Below are 13,616 nucleotides of genomic sequence, written 5' to 3' on the forward strand. Positions count from 1 at the left end.
GTAACAAAGGGAAGAAATGCATCAAACATAGAATGTAGACTGCAACCTATGGAAAAGAAAAAAAATTTTTTAAATTATATACAAAAATAAAAAATAATTTTATTACAATTGAAAAAGAACCAGAGAATGTTTTGCTTAATACCATAATCAAAAATGACATTTCCATAGCTTTTGGAAAAATGTTCTTCTAGTAGAATCATGTTTATTATATAACAATTATATAATAATATGTAGTAAACACTTCACAATAATTTTCACTGAACTGCTATGAAAAATATCTTAGGCAGTTTTACTAAACAATATTTCACAAGTATTTTCCACAGTCATATTGTGCAATGGGACCTATGTGTGCAGCCACAAGAGGAATGTAATAAGCTATTACCATGAAGAAAATTGAAGTCTCTCCTAACCAAGTCTGGAGTTTCAAGAGTAAACATTCAGTGTTATCCTAAAGAGTTAGACTTCCTTTTGTGATGTCTGAATAATGTGATGGTTAATATTAGGTGTCAACTTGAGTGAATTGAAGGGTGTCTAGATGGTTGATAAAGTATTGTTTCTGGGTGTGTCTATGAGGGTGTTGATAGAGGAGATTATCTGAGTCAGTGGACTAGGAGACGAAGACCCACCCTCAATGTGAGTGGGCACCATCCAGTTGGCTGCCAGTGTGGTTAGAACGAAGCAGGTGGAAGAACATGGGATAACCTCACTTGCTGAGTCTTCTGGCTCTTTCTTCTTCCCATGCTGGTTGCTTGCTTAAGCTTCTCCTGCCCTTGGACATCAGACTATAGGTTCTTCAGTCTTTGGACTCTGGGACTTGAACCAGCAGCTTCCTGAGATCTCTTGGGCCTTTGACCACAGACTGAAGGTTGCACTGTTGGCTTCCCTGGTTGTGAGGCTTTCAGACTTGGACTGAGTCACTACCACCTTCTCTCTTCTCCACCTTGCATACAGCCTATCATAGGATGTTTGCCTTGTAATTGTGTGAGCCAATTCTCCCTATAAACTCCCTTTTATATATACATGTATCCCATTGGTTCTGTACCTATAGAGAACCCCGACTAATAGAGACTTTGGTGCCTGGAGTGATTCTAGAGGAACATGTATGTATATATGTTTTTTGACAGGGTCTCACTCTTGCCCAGGCTGGAGTGCAGTGATGCAATCTTGGCTCACTGCAACCTCCACCTCCCAGGTTCAAGGAATCCTCCTGCCTCAGCCCCTCAAGCAGCTGGGACTACAGGTGTGCACCACCATACCTGGCTAATTTTTGCATTTTTTGTAGTGATGGGGTTTTGCCATGCTTCCCAGGCTGATCTTGAACTCCTGAACTCAAGCTATCCACATGCCTTGGCCTCCCAAAGTACTGAGAATACAGGTGTGAGCCACTGTGTCCAGCCTAGAGGAACAAAATTTTAAGGATGAATTTCCTTAGTTGGTTTAGGGGCTTCTGGAGTTGGCTCTCTAATCTTATTAGAACTAAAAATGCTAAGGACTGTACTTCTAGTAGTACAGAGAGCACTGATAGTCTTGGTAGGCATTGTTTAGAGAGTTGTGCAAAATAAATGTATTTGATACTCATGATTCAGTGCTCCCGAGAAGCAAGGAGTTTAGTGACTTTATACATGATACTTTTCAACATTTCTGGAGAACCAAAGAATATAATGAAGTTGCTTTCCTAAGTTCCCTGGTAAAAAATGATGAAAGAAATGGATAAGCTCAGAGAAGATAAGTCCCGGATGTAAAAGATATCATACTTAACCTCAAAGTTTCTAAGGGTACCCTGGGTGGACTCTTTTATAGACAAAAGGCTGAAATTGCCAAAAATCAGACACAAACTCTTATGTGAGTGGATGGCCCACAATAATTGGTGCACACTCAGCCTCACCAGGTGTCTATAAAGTGAGGGCATTGGTTGGGAAAGATTAGGACCATGTAACTTGACGTGGGGATGTGTGGGAGGATCCTGATGAAGCTGGGAACACTGAGCTCTTAAATCCTGATGAGCCCCTTTTGTGAGAGAAAATGGCCTCCCTACCCCTCATGGTGGCAACATCTTCTTCCCCACCCAGGCTGCTTCTAGTCTTTGTACATTTTTTCTGAGGAGATTCACCATCCATTGCCTAAGGAAGCAACAATAGCCTCCTCTGAGCCAGCTACAGGGCAAGGCAATGCTGATTCTTCTCAGGATCCACCCCCACCACCCTTCTTTGCCTCTAGACCTTTAACTAGACTCAAGTCCCAGTGGCTCCTCGAGGTGATGGGACCCATGAGGAGGTGCACTGCACTGCAAAAGAACTGCTTGAGTTTCCTTACATAAGCAGAAATCCAGGGAACCGGGTGTGAGATAATGGTGGTAGGAACATAAAGTTGGATCAGGCTGAATTTATTAATGTGGGCTCAATAAACCAGGGAATTTGCATTTAGTGTTGCAGCTCAGTGAGTTAGAAAAAGGTTCTAAGAGTTTATTTGCTTGGTTAGCTGAAGCATGGATTGAAATCTGGCTCACTGTGAATGAGCTGGAAGTGCCTGATCTCCCTTGGTTTAATATAGAGGAACAGATCCAAAGGCTTAGGCAGATTGGAATGCTAGCATGGGTTTGCCATTTTAGAACTTACTCATCCCAACTTGAAGGATCCAGAAGACATCCCCTTCACCAATACCTTGCAAAATAGATTTGTGAGGAGAAGACAAATCCTTGAGAATCTCTGTGATTGCTCTTCTCTGTATGCCAGATCTTAGAGTGGGAATCACAGTCACCCAATTGGAAAAATTAAATGCAATGGGAATAATTAGATCTTGAGGTTGCAGGAGCCAAGTGGCAGTACTTAATCTTTAAAGGCAAGGTGGGTGTAGTTCCTGTAATGAACATCAGAGACAAAGCTGCAATCAGAATAATTTGACTCATGTACAGCTCTGGCATTGGTTAATTAATCATGATGTTCCTCACAGTGAAATAGATAGGAAGCCTATTACGGTCTCTCTCTCTCTCTCTCTCTCTCTCTCTCTCTCTCTATATATATATATATATATATATATATATATATATATACACACACACACACACACACAGACACACACACACATAAATATATATACATATTGCTGCCCATTGCAACCTCCACCTCCCAGGCTCAAGCGATTCTTGTGCCTCAGCCTCTCGAATAGCTGGTATTACATGCATTCCTCACCATGTACAACTAATTTTTCTATTTTTTAAATTTTTTTTATTTTTTTTTTGAGATGGAGTCTTGCTCTGTCGCCCGGGCTGGAGTGCAGTGGGCGGATCTCAGCTCACTGCAAGCTCCGCCTCCCGGGTTGACACCATTCTCCTGCCTCAGCCTCCCAAGTAGCTGGGACTACAGGCGCCTGCCACCTCGCCTGGCTAGTTTTTTGTATTTTTTAGTAGAGACAGGGTTTCACTGTGTTAGCCAGGATGGTCTCAATCTCCTGACCTTGTGATCCGCCCGTCTTGGCCTCCCAAATAATTTTTCTATTTTTAGAAAAGACAGCATTTTGCCATGATGGCCAGGCTGGTCTCCAACTCCTGACCTCAAATGATCCACCTGCCTTGGCCTCCCAAGGAGGCAATTACAGGCGTGAGCCACTGTGCTCAGCCTGGAAGCTTATGTTCTCACTTGATTTGTATAAACAGAAAACTTACACTCAAGAGACCACTCAGAAGACCTTACACTCTCATTACATTTGTAAGGTTTCTCTCCAGAATGGACTCTGTGATGACTTGTAAGGTGGAATTTTGTTTAAAAACCTTGCCTCCCTCATTACATTTGTAAGGTTTCTCTGCATTGTGGATTATTTTATGAAAAGCAAGACTTGAATGCACACTAGATGCTTAGCTATATTAATTACATTTGTAAGGTTTCTCTCCAGTATGAACTATCTGATGTTTTGCAAGGTGTGAAATTTGATTAAAGGCTTTGCCACATTCATTACATTTATGTCTCTCTCCAGTATGAATTCTCTCATGAATTGTTAAGGAGAACTTGTGCCTGAAGTCCTTATCACATTCCTTACATTTATAAGGTTTCTTTCCAGTGTGGATTTACAGATGGGTAGTGAGACTTGAATGCCCACTAAATTCTTTGCCACATTTATTACATTTGTAAAGTTTCTCTCCTGTATGAATTATCCAACATTGTGCTAGGTATGAATAGCTACTATAGACCTTGCCACATTCATTACATCTATAAGGTTTCTCTACCATATGAATTCTCCATTGTTCTGTAAGTTGTGGATTGCGACTAAAGATCTTACCACATTCATTACATTTGTAATGTTTCTCTCCAGTATGAGTTCTCCAATGTCATGCAAGGTGTGCAATTTAATTGAAGACCTTGCCACATTCATTACATTTGTAAGGCCTGGCTCCAGCATGAATTCTCTGATGATTGCTTAGAGATAACGTATGCCTGAAGACCTTGCCACGTTCTTTACTTTGTAAGGTTTTTCTCCACTATGGATTAGAAGATGGACAGTAAGACCTGAATAGTCACTAAATGCTTTGCTACATTCAATATATTTGTAAGGCTTTTCATGCATTCCTAGGGAGATGCATATGGGAGAGCCCATATGAATTCTTTGATGTCATACAAGGTATGAAAGTTGACTAAAAACTTTGCCATATGCATTACATTTGTAAGGCTTCTCTCTGGTTTGAATTATCCAATGTTCTGCAAGGTGTGAACTGCAAATAAAGACCTTTTAACATTCATTATATTTGTAAGGTTTCTCTCCAGTATGAATTCTCTGATGTTTTGCAAGGTATGAATTCTTCCTGAAGACTTTACCACACTCATTACCTTTGTAAAGTTTATCTCCAGTATGAATTCTCTGATGAGTGATAAGGAATAACTCATACTTGAAGACTTTGCCACATTTTTTATATTTCTAAGGTTCTCTCCAGTATGAATTACAAGGTGAACAGTGAGATCTGACCACTCATTAAATATTTTGCCACATTCATTGTATTTCTGACACTTTCTCCAGTATGAATTCTTTGATGTTGTGCAAGGTTTGAATTGTGACTAAAGAACTTGCCACATTCATTACATTTGTAAGGTTTCTCTCCAGTATGGACTCTCCAATACTCTGTAAAGTGTGAATTGTGACTAAAGACCTTGCCACATTTTGTACATTTGTAATGTTTCTCTCCAGTATGAATTCTCAGATGTTCTGCAAGATGTGAATTGTGATTAAAGATATTGCACATTTGTTACATTTGTAGGGTTTCTCTCCAGTATGAATTCTGTGGTATTGTGCAATGTATGAATTGTTCCTGAAGACTTTACCACACTCATTACATTTGTAAGGTTTATCTGGATCCAGGATCATGTCATGGTTAGCAAGGATTGAAGACACTCTAAAGACTTTGCCATGCTCATTATGTTCATAAGAATTTTCCCTAATGTGTGTTTTCTGTTCTTGTGGGAGAAGTAGAGAATCAATAAAATCACTGCTACATTTATTAACGTGGGTTTTCACACTAGAAGAAATTTTTTCAAGTGGTAAAACTGAGGGACTCTGCTCAATAGACTTTTCCACTTGATTACATACATAAATTTTTCTTTCAACCTGAAATAGCTGCAGTTTGGGCAGATGGGACTCAGAGGTTAATCTGATCTGATTTTTAATAGGCTTGGTTCTTGCATTGATTCTCCATACACAGATCCTCCCTAGGAATGCATGAAAAGAGAAACTTGAACCCATGGTTCTGGCATGTTTAGAATCTAATGAAGGAAGTAGAAACTACCTCATCTGTCTCTGATATTGCAAGGAATGTCAGCATACTTTGTATTACACGTTCACAATGCCAAAAATGTAAGAGAGTAAGGTGATACATTGGAGCAGTGGGAAATATACAGGAGTCAGCAGGACTATGAAGGAATGTAATAAAGATTATGAGAAGAACAATACAACAGAAACTCAAAGTTTCTCAGAAAAACCAGGAGTTAGCCCTTTAGAGAAAATAAGATATTAAAGAGCAGCAATATATCCATTAGTAATAGTACATGCATGAAACCAAGAAAGACACACCCACGGAAAAGGAGTGAATGTTCGTTCATCCTGTACAACAGGCTCATTAGTAAAGTTCTCCCCCTACGCAATTTTTATACAAAACCATTGGGAAGAGTGGTTATTTCACTAAACATCAAACAAAAGTTAAAAGGAGTACAAGAAGATGGAAATGTGACCAAAATTATACTAATAAATTTATTTCCAGAAACCAAACTTTTTAAGGCAGCCCTCTGAATTGCTTGAAAATTATTTTAAGCAGCTACCTAGAGATACCTAATGAGCTAAAAGGTAACAGAGATAAACAACTAAGTGAAATTGGGAAAATAATACATGAAAAAGAGAATATAAAAACAAAGAAAGGCCGGGCGCGGTGGCTCAAGCCTGTAATCCCAGCACTTTGGGAGGCCGAGACGGGCGGATCACGAGGTCAGGAGATCGAGACCATCCTGGCTAACACGGTGAAACCCCGTCTCTACTAAAAAATACAAAAAACTAGCCGGGCGAGGTGGCGGGCGCCTGTAGTCCCAGCTACTTGGGAGGCTGAGGCAGGAGAATGGCGTGAACCCGGGAGGCGGAGCTTGCAGTGAGCTGAGATCTGGCCACTGCACTCCAGCCTGGGCGACAGAGCGAGACTCCGTCTCAAAAAAAAAAAAAAAAAGAAAAAAAAAAAACAAAGAAGAAACTATTGAAAACAAAAATCAAATTCTGGAGTGGAAATACAGTAGCTGAAGTAAAACTTCGTTAGGCTGCAAAACATCAGACTGAAGAAGTCACAGAAAAAAATAAGCACAAATAAAGATATGTTACTCCAGAGTATCATCTTCAAAGAAAAAAAGAAAACAAAGAAAAGCAAACAACAATATATATATATATATATATATATATATATATATATATATATATATATATTTACACAGTCTCACCTGTTGTCCAGGCTGGAGTACAGTGGCACAATTGTGGCTCACTGTAACCTCCATCTCTCAAGCTCAAGTGATTCTCATGCTTCAAACTTTCAAGTACCTGGGACTACTGATAGGCATCACCACACCTGGCTAATTTTTGTATTTTTAGTAGAGATGGGGTTTCATCTTTTTGGCCTGCCTTGTCCCAAACTCCTGGCCTCAAGTGATCTGCCCACCTCGGCCTCCCAGAGTTCTGGGATTATAGGTGTGAGCCACTATACCTGGCCAAGAAAAGCAAACAGATTCTAATAAATTTGTGGGATACTATCAAGTGATCAAGGAGAAAAATATACAAACTATTGGAGGTTCGTACATAGAAGACAGAGGATCGGAATATGCAATTGAACTAAGAATTTCTTTTCTTTTCTTTTTTTTTTTTTTGAGACAGAGTCTTGCTCTGTCATCCAGGCTGGAGTGCAGTGGCCGGATCTCAGCTCACTGCAAGCTCCGCCTCCCGGGTTTATGCCATTCTCCTGCCTCAGCCTCCCGAGTAGCTGGGACTACAGGCGCCCACCACCTCGCCTGGCTAGTTTTTTGTATTTTTTAGTAGAGACGGGGTTTCACGGTGTTAGCCAGGATGGTCTCGATCTCCTGACCTCGTGATCTGCCCGTCTTGGCCTCCCAAAGTGCTGGGATTACAGGCTTGAGCCACCGCGCCCGGCCTGAACTAAGAATTTCTAAAAGGTCCCAAATCGGAAGAAAAAAAGTATATATAAATTAAAAAAACTTGACCACTCTAACTAAAATTGACCCAAGGCCATTCACAAAGAGACACAATTAAAATTACTTTTTAATGGATTTTGCTAAGAACTACTCTTTAGTAAAGTCACCTCCAAAAATAAAGGAGTAATTTAGACTTTCCTAGATAAAGAAGAGATGAGAAAGTTCATTAGTACTCTAGATCTGTCTAAAAAGAAATGCTAAAGGGAGTTCTTCAAGATGAAATAAAAGGACCCAAGACAGTACACTAACCAAAATGAAAATATAAGTTTAGCATTAATGGTCATTAAATGATCACATATGCAAGCATGTGTTCATGTATTTTTCATTTGAAACTTGACTTTTAATTCATTCCTAGCATTTAAAAGGCAAAATCACTTAAAATGCACTATAAGTTTATGTTAATAAAAACATAACATATATAGAAGTAATTTATGCCATTAATAACATAAAGTCAGAGCCAAATTATGAAGTAGTTTTCTGTGTATGATCAAAGTTAAACTGTTAACATTTTAAAGTAGAATTTTCAACTTAGAATATTTTACATAACTGCAATGGTAACCACAAAAAGAAAATCTACAGAACATACACAGAAGGAGATGAGATGGGAATCAAAGCACATTACTACAAAAAAAATCAACAAAACACAAAAGCCGATAGGAAGAGAGGTATGCAGGACAAAAATTCTACAAGATGTTACAAGATCTACAGATGGTATGTAACAATATGCAACAATAAGAACTTCTCTATGAGTACTTCAAATCTAAATGATGTAACTTTAGAATCAGAAGAAAATAGGATTCAACTGATGTCTGTCCACAAGAGAACCCCCTTAACTCTAAGGACATACACAGAATGAAATTCAAAGGATGGAAAAAGATATTCCATGCAAATGTTAATCATCAGTACACAAGGTGGCTATGTTAATATCAAAGAAAACAGACTATTGCTGGGCACGGTGGCTCACCGCAATCACAATGCTGTAATCCAAACACTTTGGGAAGCTGAGGCAGGCAGACCATGAAGTCAGGGGTTCAAGACCATCCTGACCAACAAGAGGCAGAGGTTGTGGTGATCCTAGATCACGCTATTGCACCCCAGCCTGGGCAACAAGAGCGAAATTCTCTCTCAAAAATAGAGAGGCTGGGCGCGTTGGCTCACTCCTGTAATCCCAGCACTTTGGGAGGCCGAGGAGGGCGGATCATGAGGTCAAAAGATCGAGACCATTCGGGCCAACGTGGTGAAGCTCCGTCTCTAGTAAAACTGTAAAAATTATCTGGGCGTGGTCGTGAGCCACCACGCCTGGCCAAATGCTGTATATTTCATTTATCTCATACATCAGAAGGTAGTGATCTTAACATGTATTTCAGTTCTGATATTGTGTGCTGGTGGTTAAGTAGAAGTTGTGGCTTTGTTCTTCAGAGGGAATTGTTCAGAATTCTGTAGGCTGTATAAATGTAGTCATTTGCTTGCTGGTTTTATCATGGGTTACAACATTTTATTAATTAATTTTTATAATTTTATATATGGCTTTTTGGTACATGGTATGCAATATAACTGACACACTCCACTCGTTAATGTCACAAGTGCCACCGGGTGCAGTGACCCACACCTGTGATCCCAGAACTTTGGGAAGCTGAGGTGGGTGGATTACTTGAGGTCAGGACCAGCCGGACCAACATGGTGAAGCCCCATCTTTACTAAAAACACAAAAACTAGCCAGGCAGGCATAGTGGTGCGTGCCTGTGATCCCAGGTATTCAGGAGTGTGAGGCAGGAGAATCACTTCAACCCAGAAGGTAGAGGTTGCAGTGAACTGAGATTCCGCCATGGCACTCCAAGCTGGAGTGCAAGACTCCATCTCAAAAAAATAAAAATATGAGAAGTTTAAAAACATCACTAAGTGCCTGTTCTGTGTGGACATAGGTAATTTTATGACATTTATTCAGAAAAATATTGTATTAACATTCTTTTTTTTTTTTTTTTGAGACAGAGTCTCACTTTGTCGCCCAGGCTGGAGTGCAGTGGTGCAATCTCGGCCTACTGCAACCTCTGCCTCCCAGGTTCAAGTGATTCTTGTGCCTCAGCCTCCCAAGTAGCTGGGACTACAGGCACAGGCCACCACACCTGTCTAATTTTTGTAATCTTTTATTATCTTCTCAGTGCTGTAATTGTTTGACAATACAGAATTTCCAGTGCTTTTGGTTATCCTTACATGAGCTTGCTGTGTATTATTTACCAATATAGTATATTGTGTGCATTTTTTTAGCATTTATTTGTATACAGTAAATATGGTTTAAATATGAAGAATATATATTTTTCTCTTCATTGATGTGACACTGATATGTTCTTTGCAAATTGTCATACACTTTAGGGTCATGGTGGAAATATACTCCTTACTTTAGGCTTACACATGTTTGTGCCCTGTCAGTGTTTTGTCATGTTATAGAAAATAGACTTTCTTTTTTTTGAGACAGAATCTTGCTCTATCACCCAGGCTGGAGTGCAGTGGCGCGATCTCGGCTTACTGCAAGCTCCGCCTCCCAGGTTCACGCCATTCTCCTGCCTCAGCCTCCCGAGTAGCTGGGACTACAGGTGCCCGCCACCGTGCCTGGCTAATTTTTTGTATTTTTAGTAGAGATGGGGTTTCACCGTGTTAGCCAGGATGGTCTTGATCTCCTGACCTCATGATCCACCTGCCCTGGCCTCCCAAAGTGCTGGGATTATGGGCGTGAGCCACTGTGCCTGGCCAGAAAATAGACTTTCATAGAATTGATTTGAAGGACATGTAATTGCCCTTTATTTATTAAAGAATCTACTCCTTTTGTGTTCTTAAACTTTGAAGATCATTTTTGGGAACTTCAAAATAAGTATTGTTTTTGTGTGTCATATTTACACACTTCAGTATGATTTACCATCTGTACTTAATTGGAAACCTATTGGTGTTTATATTTTGTAGATATCACTTCCAAATGCATGATAAAGGATGTCTTGTCAACAGGGCAGGGCAATATGGAAGTGTTCTACACAGGGGCATTGCAAAGACATGTAAGTCATCACATTGGAGATTTTTGCTTCCAGGATATTGAGAAAGAAATTCATGACATTGATTTTCAGTGTCAAGAAGATGAAAGAAATGGCCATGAAGCACCCATGACAAAAATTAAAATCTTGACTGGTAGTACAGACAGTTATGATCAAAGGCATGCTGGAAACAAGCCTGTTAATGACCAGCTTGGATCAAGCTTTTATTCGTATCTGCCTGAACTCCACTTATTTCAGATCAAAGGTATAATTGCTAATCAACTTGAGAAATCTACTAATGATGCTCCCTTGGATTCAGCATCCCAAAGAATTTCTTGTAGGCCTCAAATCCGTATTTCTAATAACCATGGGAATAATTCCCTAACTTCTTCATTACTCACAGAAGAACAGGAAGTACACATGAGAGAAACATCTTTCCAATGTAATGAGAGTGACAAAGCCTTTACTTATAGCTCACTCTTAAGGAAACACGAGATAATCAATTTAGGAGACAAACCATATAAACGTGATGTATGTGGCAAGCTCTTTCATCACAAGCAGTACCTCGCATGCCATCAGAGATGCCACACGGGTGAGAAACCTTACAAGTGTAATGAGTGTGGCAAGTCCTTCAGTCAGGTGTCATCCCTTACATGCCATCGTAGACTTCATACTGGAGTGAAAACTTACAAGTGTAATGAGTGTAGCAAGATCTTTGGTCAAAATTCAGCCCTTGTAATTCATAAGGCAATTCATAGTGGAGAGAAACTTTACAAGTGTAATGTATGTGGGAAGGCTTTTAATCAACAGTCACACCTTTCACATCATCATAGACTTCATACTGGAGAGAAACCTTGCAAACGTGAAGAATGTGAGAACGTTTTCAGCCAGAAATCAACCCTTGAGACACATAAGAGAATTCATACTGGAGAGAAACCATACAAATGTAAGGTTTGTGACACAGCTTTCACGTGTAATTCACAGCTGACTTGGCATAGAAAAATTCACACTACAGAGAAAACTTACAAGTGTAATGAGTGCGGCAAGACCTTCAGTCGCAGGTCATCCCTTCTACGCCATCATAAACTTTATAGTGGTGAGAAACCTTACAAGTGTAATGAGTGCAGCAAGACCTTCAGTCGCAAGTCATACCTTGTATACCATCTTACACTTCATACTGGAGAGAAATCTTACAAATGTATGGTTTGTGACAAGGCGTTGGTGCGTAATTCAGACCTTACAGGACATACTAGAATTCACAGTGCAGAGAAACCTTACAAGTGTAATGAATGTGGGAAGGATTTTAATCGACAAGCCCACCTTTCCCGTCATCACAGACTTCATACTGGAGAGAAGCCTTACAAATGTAAAGTTTGTGACAAGGCTTTCACGTGTCATTGCTATCTGGCAAACCATGCTATAATTCATACTGGAGAGAAACCTTACAAGTGTAATGAGTGTGGCAAGACCTTCAGTTACAAGTCATCCCTTGTATGGCATCGTAGACTTCATGGTGGAGAGAAATCTTAAAAATGTAAGGTTTGTGACAAGGCTTTCATATGTCATTCCTATGCAGCAAAACATACTAGAATTCATAGTGGAAGGAAACCTTACAAGTGTAATGAGTGCAGCAAGACCTTCAGTCTGAGGTCAAACCTTGTATGCCATCGTAGAGTTCATAGTGGTGAGAAACCTTACAAGTGTAATGAGTGCAGCAATATCTTCCGTCACTGGATATCCCTTGTATGCCATCGTAGACTTCATACTGGAGAGAAATCTTACAAATGTAGGTTTGTGACAAGGCTTTTGTGCGTAATTCATACCTGACAAGACATACTAGAATTCACACTGCAGAGAAACCTTACAAGTGTAATGAATGTGGGAAGACTTTTAATGAACAATCACACCTTTCATGTCATCATAGAACTCATACTGGAGAGAAACCTCACAAATGTGAAGCACGTGACAAAGTTTTCAGTCACAAATCACACCTTAAAAGACATATGAGAATTCACACTGGAGAGAAACCTTACAAGTGTTATGAGTGTGGCAAAACCTTTAGTGATAGGTCAACACTTATTCACCATCAGGCAATTCATGGTGTAGGGAAACTTGACTAATGTGACGATTGTCACAAAGTCTTCAGGAACTCTACAATGATTGGAAATCACTGGAGAATACATAATGAAGAGAGATCTTGCAACTGTAATAAATGTGGCAAAGTTTTCAGACATCGTTTGTACATTGCAGTTCATTGGCAAACTCATGCTGCAGAGAAACATTACAAATGTCATGACTGGCAAGGTCTTCAGTCAAGTTTCATCTTATGCAAAACATAGGAGAATTCATACAGGAGAGAAAGCTCACTAGTGTGATGATTGTGGCAAAGCCTTTACTTCACATTCATTAGACATCAGAGAATCCATACTGGACAGAAATCTTACAAACGTCGTAAGTGTGGCAAGGTCTTTAGTCGGAGGTCACTCTTTGCAGAACATCAGAAAATTCATTTTTGAGATAACTGTTCCCAATGCAATGACTGTAGCAAACCATCAAGCATTAATTGACATTAGAGTCAATTCAGCATTGACTTGAGTTTGTGTTGACTTAACATTGAGTTCAAGCCTTAATTGACATTAAAGTGTTTATGTTAAGAGGATTGGGCCAGGTGTGGTGGCTCAGGCCTGTAATCCCAGCACGTTGGAAGGCCAAAGCATGTAGATTACTTGAGGTCAGGAGTTTGAAACCAGCATGGCCAACAGATGTGAGCCACTTTTCCCAGCCTGCTTTTTTCTTTCTTATTTTCTTTTTCTTTCTTTCTTTCTTCTTCTTTTTTTTTTTTTTTTTTTTTTTTTGAGATGGAGTGTCGCTCTTGTTG

General features: G+C 39.8%; 1 protein-coding gene across 1 annotated transcript in view; it reads left to right on the plus strand.

Moving 5' to 3' along the window:
- The window catches only part of LOC104672728 (zinc finger protein 808), a 42,760-nt gene extending 29,902 nt beyond the window's left edge, over window positions 1-12,858 (plus strand). Inside the window, 2 exon segments of the mRNA XM_030942053.1 lie at window positions 10,674-12,524; window positions 12,527-12,858. Of these exon segments, the coding sequence (XP_030797913.1) occupies window positions 10,674-12,524; window positions 12,527-12,858 (2,183 nt within the window).
- The last annotated feature ends 758 nt before the right edge of the window (window positions 12,859-13,616 follow it).

This window comes from Rhinopithecus roxellana, chromosome 12 (assembly GCF_007565055.1).
Source record: "Rhinopithecus roxellana isolate Shanxi Qingling chromosome 12, ASM756505v1, whole genome shotgun sequence".
Classification (NCBI taxonomy): Eukaryota; Metazoa; Chordata; class Mammalia; order Primates; family Cercopithecidae; genus Rhinopithecus; species Rhinopithecus roxellana.